Source organism: Scleropages formosus, chromosome 8, assembly GCF_900964775.1.
Source record: "Scleropages formosus chromosome 8, fSclFor1.1, whole genome shotgun sequence".
NCBI lineage: Eukaryota > Metazoa > Chordata > Actinopteri > Osteoglossiformes > Osteoglossidae > Scleropages > Scleropages formosus.
The window spans coordinates 29,507,228-29,514,727 of record NC_041813.1 but is presented as its reverse complement, the minus strand read 5'-3'; the positions used below and the strand labels follow the sequence as shown (position 1 = coordinate 29,514,727).

The 7,500-nt window shown below is 44.1% G+C and overlaps 1 protein-coding gene across 1 annotated transcript; it reads left to right on the top strand.

Moving 5' to 3' along the window:
* The first annotated feature begins 2,973 nt into the window (after positions 1-2,973).
* On the top strand, positions 2,974-6,846 carry LOC108941587 (CD63 antigen-like). The gene is made up of 7 exons (XM_029254337.1): positions 2,974-3,368; positions 4,594-4,782; positions 4,881-4,955; positions 5,072-5,161; positions 5,393-5,536; positions 5,947-6,030; positions 6,618-6,846. Exons 1-7 carry the CDS (start codon positions 3,312-3,314, stop codon positions 6,693-6,695), a joined length of 717 nt encoding a protein of 238 aa, XP_029110170.1. The 5' UTR covers positions 2,974-3,311; the 3' UTR covers positions 6,696-6,846.
* The last annotated feature ends 654 nt before the right edge of the window (positions 6,847-7,500 follow it).

Genomic DNA, 7,500 nt, shown 5'->3' with positions numbered 1-7,500 from the left:
CACAAGAATGTTCTCAATATAATAGGCGGTGCCACAGATGTATTACGTACCCACGCAAAACACAGGAGCGCACAGTATAAGTGAGGCAAGGACAAACAATGGAGGCGCACAAACAAGACTTATTGTCTCATTTTTTTCAGCTTTGTTTGCACTGTGACACAATTGAGGTTCTGATCAGCCTGCAATCTTTCTTTGTTGCCATGAATCGGGCTGTGTGTGAGCGTGCGCGTGATCCAGAGAACATCTCCGTACAAGTGCTTATGTGAGTGTACCTGAATGACAGTACATGTCTCTGAAAAAACAGCTTCCCCATGAAAGTGCTTCTCCACAGTGTGTGTGCGGTGGTGCCAATGTATATATTTGTACGTAGCTGTACGTATGCATGTCCAACTCCTGTGCCTGTGCACCTGTGTCTCCGTGCGTGTGGCAGCCCGGTGCTACTCCCTGAGTAACCACGCTTCAAGAAGGCGAGGTTTCCTCTTTTCATTGAAAGCGTGACCTCACTGGCCACAGGCATGATTTCACACACAGCCCTTTTCACACTCATTGGCAGCCAGCCTGATATCTCCTTCTGTAGTGTCAGTCTATTACGCCCTTTGCTTGGGTCAGGCTTCTTATGTTTCCAAATGGTTGCTTAATCCATCAATAAGATAAAGTTCTCAGAATGCTGCTAACATTATGACTGTACAACCTCTCCTTAAGAAAACAAAGGTGTTAGCATTGGCTAGATAAGATTTAGCTAAATAGAAAATAACTAGATTACCATCTCATTGTTTGATATGTAAAATAAATAGTCTCTTTGGAACAAAAAGGGTGACTCAACAGCAGTGGAATCAATGACTGATATACTGCGAAGCAGTATTTCTATCAGGGTCAGAGTGCTTTCAGCAAACCAAAACCTCAGTCCTCAAAAACGAAAGGGAAAGGAAATGATAATACATGATATTGTTTTGCTGGTGCTAACCAGGATGAGTCAAGCATCAAACCCAGGAGGTGAGTGGAAAGTGGAGTGCTGCTCACCTAAGTCCCGGGGCTGCACAACATAGCAGCATCCACCCCAGCTTCAGAAGTAAGCTGAGAAGACCTTGGGAGAGGTCACTGCAGGAATATAGGAAGCCCCAGAAGCGCCAGGCATCATGCTGCTTAAGGTGCATCAATATCATCAGATAGGCCTGTAAACCCCCTCTGCTCTGGATGATGGAGAAGAAAGAAGGACGGATGAATGAGAGCGGGAGACTGAGGTAGAAGAGTAAGGAGTTGAACAAAAGGGCGAGTGACAGAGATGGGGAAAAAGGTTACACGCAAAAACAAGCTCTGAGACAAGTCTTCGATGTGAACTTAAATGTATAAGTTTGCCAAGTGTAATTTGCCAGCAAGGAGTGAAGAGGGGCCTTGGTGTTCATTCAAGGATCAGTGAAGATGGATACACTGCTGATAGAACGGAAAGAACTAAATGATCTGGAGTAACTTCATCGGAAATTGGCCCATCTCATCGGAACTCTTGTGGTCTCGCTTTACCTTTGTCATCTTGATGCTAATTTTGCCCAGAGACAATGTGTGTGGAAGACGAATAGCACATGGTTCACTCACAGTCAACAAAATGAATCTCCACGTACTCTATTTTGCATATCCAGTTTTTTACTGTGTACTCTTTAATTGAAATTATTATTTTCACTGGTCAGCTGGAACATACATAATGAAAGCTGCCCCAGATGTAAGTTATGGACAGAATGAAAACATGCAGCCAAACACCTGACATTTATGGTGGATGCAAAACCTCCTTCCAGAACTGACACATCCATGCACAACCACTAGGGGTCACGAAGACTCAGTTTAAAAACTCAACTTGCATTTTTTTTTTTTTTTAAACCTCCTATAAAAGCCACAGCAGAAGAAATACAAGGAATAGTGACATGACTGATGAAACAAGTCTTTTCCAAGCAGCTACAGAAACATTTTCCCTCACAGCTATGATTTCAGGGAAGGTGGACTGCCTTATGATCTCATGCATTTTTCTCGCTTTGGTACTGCAATTCAGAACAGTGAAATAACATAAAGGCCACTGGAAAAACATTTGCTTTATAATGCTGATGAAAACACACACATTTAAAGCTCATCTCACATTTCCATAGTGCCTCAGAAGGGTCATCTGTTACGAAGGCCTTTTTTTTCAGGCTTGCCTTTCTACAATTTTATATTATTTTGATGTGTTTTTCTCCTTTAATTGCACTTGAGCTGAAGTTTGCATCATTAAATGCTATGTAGCTAGAGACTTTAGAATAGTGTGACGTCATAACTAAACAGTTTGAGATGTTTTGGGAAGCTGTCAGTTGTGTCAAATTTTACCTTTCATTCTGTAGTATAAGTGACCACCGTCACCAGACTGCATCATGTCCTACAACCATTTAAATGTCTTTTTTTGGGTTTATCTCACCCGTGAATAGCAGAAGGCAGTCGACTGATAACCAGTCCGTTTTGCATGTTGAACAGACAACAGTTCTCAAACACACTCTTTTACACGCTTTACCTGGGTACGCGCACGACTTACCCTTTGGGAGCTAAAGGTAAGAAATTGCCGTCCACCTACATCTACAATACACACGTATGTGTAGGCAATCATTAAACTGAAAATATAAAACATGAAAACCAAATTCAAATTGTAGCAAAAAAATCCGTATTAATTAATTCAGTGAGTGAGGTAAAATAACTAGTTGCTAGACGACGTGTGAGAAATGACGACACACAGCCCTCTTTGTTACACTATGTTACGTTACACCTTTCCTGCTTACATTGTAAGACGGCTCAAATGGGAAAAGGAAGTCAGAGGGGGTAAAAAATAAAAATGAAAAGTACAATAAACTGGGGGGGGAATTGTGTATGTTCGTTACGCGCCTGCGCGCGCCATCAGCGGCGACTCGCACGCCCCGTTTTCGCGGGCCCTGGGCGCGCGACAAGCAAAACGGCCACGTGCTCGTTGCTGCGCGCGAGAGCACGCAGGGTTGCTGTGTGCCGGAGGAAGGGCGCTCGTGCGCCTCTGCAAGTGTGCGAAAGCTCGCAAAATCGCGTAATTTCATGAACGTGTGATCGTTTATTCGCTGGCAATAGGGCTATGAGGAACAAAATGGGGAAAAAAATCCCTAAACTCTCACCTGCGTGTTCACACTTCCCGCTCTCTACACTCCTGACGGAAATATTGACAGAAGAATACCAACGCTTTCGTTGCCTGTTACTCATTTATTACAGACAAACACAAGAAGAAAAGTGAAGGTTGTAACTCGGATGTTTTACGTTCCCTTCCAGTGTTTCCGAAGATGGACACGGTTGGCTGCATTAAGGGGTTTCTCATAGTTTTCTGCGCTGTGTTCTGGGTGAGTTCGCTCCCTGTCCGGCGGCTCAAGGAGGATCGCCCACCAGTGACGTCACTGGAGGGGGTGACACCAAAGTGACTGTGTAATAAAAATTTTGTGCAGTGTTTCAGCAGAAATGTATTATTTTTTAAAGAAAAAAAATCCCTCTAGTTAGTTATAAGAACAAAAACATTGTTCGTAAGCCCAGCTTACATGTATCAATATACTTACTTGCTAATTTACTTTTTGTACCTGCTACCCAATTGTTACCCAATTACAATGACGCTTCGAATCACGTGGTTTCGTCTGCTCACGCTACAAGCGCGCGGTCTTGTTTTGTTGCTGCGCGTGTCTTTAGTCGCTGGCTTTGTCACATTTTCTGGCGTTTTAGCTGCAATATTGTGGGAATTAGTATTTGTGAACCTATATCAATAACTTTTTTTTGAGAATGAAGCAGTTTAATTTAAAGGTATAATTTTAATTTTGCTAGTTGTTTGTGTCACTTGCCATTACATTCGGTGATCTAGACTAGGAATTAGGATTTATGAGTAACATTGGTACAGAAAACATTACTAAGGATTTTTTATGGTCTGGAACAGGGCTGGGGAGGGGGGAGGTCCATGGGGGTGGGGTTGACACCATGAGTAACCGCACTGGGTGACACCAACCCTAGTGACACCGCTGTCACACACTCTTCAACTGTCACCTCCAATATGAGTTGCCACCTCTGGACTGCCCAACAGCCACTTTACCTCACCCGAGCGTTCCCGTCATTTGCGTTTATTTGTTTAAATAATGCCTTTGACCAAGGGTGCTTACTGTGGTAGGTTTTTATACTGACTTACAACAATGCACCCATTTGTACAACTGGGTAATTTTTACTGTGTCAGTTCAGGGTAAGAACCTTGATCAAGGGTTCAACTGCAGGATGTGGGTATTCACGCGGAAGACTTATATTTATTAATTTATCCGACCCTTTTCTCCAGAGCGACTTACAATGTTAAGCTGCTTACAGTTATTTACCCATTTATACTGCTGGGTAATTTTTACTGGAGCAAGTTAGGGCAAGTGCTTTGCTCAAGGGTACCTGGAGGTGGGATTCAAACCTGCAACCTTTGGCTCCAAAGGCAGCAGCGCTAACCGCCACCTCACCTGCCCCCCTCTTTGACATAGCCATTGGGTATTAATGGCAATACTGTGTATTATGTGAGTTTTATGTCTCATCGGTGGCGTTGTTCCCTCCCAGGTTTCCGGCATGTCCCTGATCACGGTCGGTGCGTTGTGTCGCACCACCTTCTCCAGGATGGAATCTTTCACTGGACCAGCAATGACGCACACTCCCACAGCGCTGGCCGTACTGGGTGCCACCATCTCCCTGATTGCCTTGAGTGGCAGCATCGGAGCGTGGGCAGGAAGCCGCGTGCTTCTCGGACTGGTGAGTCAAGGGGGGCAAAGAGCTTCAACTGGTCGTGCATTGTGGAAATTCCAGTAGGTGGAAGTGCCACCAGGGAAACATGTTTTTTATTTGTGTAGTTTGCAGGCTTGCTTATGTTGATACTCGCTGTGGAGATTGTGGGTGGAATTCTCCTTTACATCTTCAGCAGTAAGGTAAACACGATGGAGGCAATCATACAATTCCACAACAATAACCCTCTCACATACCAGCATTATCCCGGTTGATTATGAGTTTTATGGTGAAATAGCATGCCTTCATTCTATACTAGGTGGAGGAGGAGTTTATCTTGAAAGCCAAAGCTGTAATTACGGAGTATAACATGAAAGACAAAGCTGCCATTGATGAACTTCAGAGTAAGGTAATAGAAACCTGATGGTATTTATGTGTTTATAGACATACGCTCAGATAAACAGGCCACCATAATGGAAATATCCTTCTAATTATAATCTTATGTCCATGTTATTTTGAAGCTGAACCTATGTTTTGAGACTAAATGTTAACTGGAAACAGGAAGGACAGCTCATATATGATGAGGAAATCCCTCCCTGGTAAATTTGAACCCTTATCTGTGTGCGCGTGTGTGTTCCAGTTCCAGTGCTGTGGAGCAGTGAATTACACGGACTGGTTCCACAGCAGGGGCTGGCATAATGGCACCAGTGTGCCGGACTCCTGCTGCCAGTTGAGCTCCAAGGCATGCGGGAAAAACGCCGTCACCGGAAAAATCTACCATAAGGTGGGGCTTTTCTCGATGAGCCGCCCGCCTGCCCAGCTCCCCCACACCCATTCGTCTCCTCCGTGTAGCCCTGGCTTGGAGCAGGTCCAGACCCTGAGGGCTCCTGTCTACCCTTTAATACAGGAAAAGGAAACGACATGCTGCTCATTTCTAAGATAATTAGATTTGTCTAAGTGGTTAAGTGTTCAGATAGTTGCCACCTAGAAATGCAAAGACCTTCCAGGATCAGACATGACCTCAGTGGCCATGCGAAGAGCAACATCACTGCAAGATCCCAAGGACCGCGTGCTTCGCTGTATCATATGTACACTTTAATGGTCCTTGAAGATCAAATGTAACCTGACATTTAACACTACATAAAAATATATGTTTCACTGTACAGCACCTACTATACTTTTAAAACTCTCCAGGGTTGTGTCCTTGCCATTAAAATCTACTTGGAGAAGAATGCTGTGGGACTAGGAGCCACCTGCATCAGTCTGGTGACCATGGAGGTAAAGTCTCAGCTTTTGTGATCCAAGACACATTTTTATGAATAATATTGGCAGTTTAATCAAACAGGTTAATGGTCATAGACATATCGTGGCTGTCAGGCAGTTTGAACTAAAATAGATTCTTGTCTGTCAGCTTATAAATATCTATGACTTTGACCAAAACTGAGCTATTTATCAGTGACCAAGACGTTTAATCTGGGACATGAAGGAATGTGTTGCAGAGGGTCTTTTGGTGCAAAGGTGTTCCTTCTGGTTCCGAAGTAAATGCTGGAAAAAGATTAGAGTCCATATACCAAAATAATGTAGAGCGACTGAAAAATGGTGTTGGTGTCGTCATGTTTTTTATAAAGTAATGCCAGAATTAAGCGACAGTCCGCGCCATATGTTTTTGATATATAGAGGTTAACATTTCCAGAATTCAAATGAATGACTAAAGTAGATTATAATGCTCTAAAAGAAAGTTAATTTATTTAAACAAGGAAACTGACGTGTTTGGAATTCCACTTTATGTTTAGGTGAAGGGATGAGGCTGTTCAGTTTCACCTTGAGCTTGTAACGGACAGCTCTCTCCTCCATCTCTTCCACAGTTCTTGGGCACACTTCTGGGATTGTGTCTTTTGCACAACATCCCTCACGGGAAAAGGACAAAGACCTCAGATGATTAGGTCCAAGACTTCTTTGTATCCGTTACCCTGATATGCCTTTTGCTTCACATTTGCAACATCTGTACATTGTATTGACCTTGTTTTTCTCTGTTAACATCAGTGTTTGTATTTTCAGGAGAAGTGAGACCCGCAATTAAAGTGTTTATAAAAATTTTACATCCTCAACACATTCTGTGAAACTTTGTGTCCAGTCAGGGATGTGATCAGCATCTTAATGGAACACGGGAGAAATCCAAAAGAACTTAGGGACACCATGCAAACTCTATGCAAACAAGTCCCAGACAGATGTGACTGAATTCAGAGCCACTACGTTGTGCTGAGAAAATACCGCAACGTCTTTAACATCGTCTCCCTTACAAAAGTAAAGGCATATAACACACTCAGAGGGGACAGCTGGTGTCACCTCTCTGTTTTCCAGTCTGCAGGCCTCACCTGTCAACCCCCCTCTCCTTCTGGGCCATCGTGGTTGAGCTGGAGTGTCACCACTCCTGAGATGACCTCCCCCCTCACTATTAGGATGGCTGCATGGTTTGCCTTGGCCAGACAGCTGGTGTGTGTTGGGGTCACTGTGGGACCAGCCCCCACATGGCACAGCCGTTTGAAAAGATAAACGAATCCTTTCTGTGTGGTTTACGAGCCCCGCGGCTCCTTTTGGCCCTCCTAGGCGCCAGGGGAAAATAGTGACCCCCCCGACCTCCCTAAGAGCATTGGCTTAGTTCCCAACCTGATGAGAAAGACTCGAGTTTCTATACATGCAACCCCCGGGAAGGTGGTAAGACCATGCAATAACTTCTCCTCAGGCTGT

What these genes read in the sequence shown, in the direction of transcription:
- LOC108941587 (XM_029254337.1), top strand. Translation starts at nt 3,312, where the DNA reads ATGGACACGGTTGGCTGCATTAAGGGGTTTCTCATAGTTTTCTGCGCT. An exon ending in TTTACATCTTCAGCAGTAAG is followed by an intron (nt 4,956 to 5,071) that starts GTAAACACGATG and finishes ATTCTATACTAG; the next exon opens with GTGGAGGAGGAGTTTATCTT. An exon ending in TCAGTCTGGTGACCATGGAG is followed by an intron (nt 6,031 to 6,617) that starts GTAAAGTCTCAG and finishes TCTCTTCCACAG; the next exon opens with TTCTTGGGCACACTTCTGGG.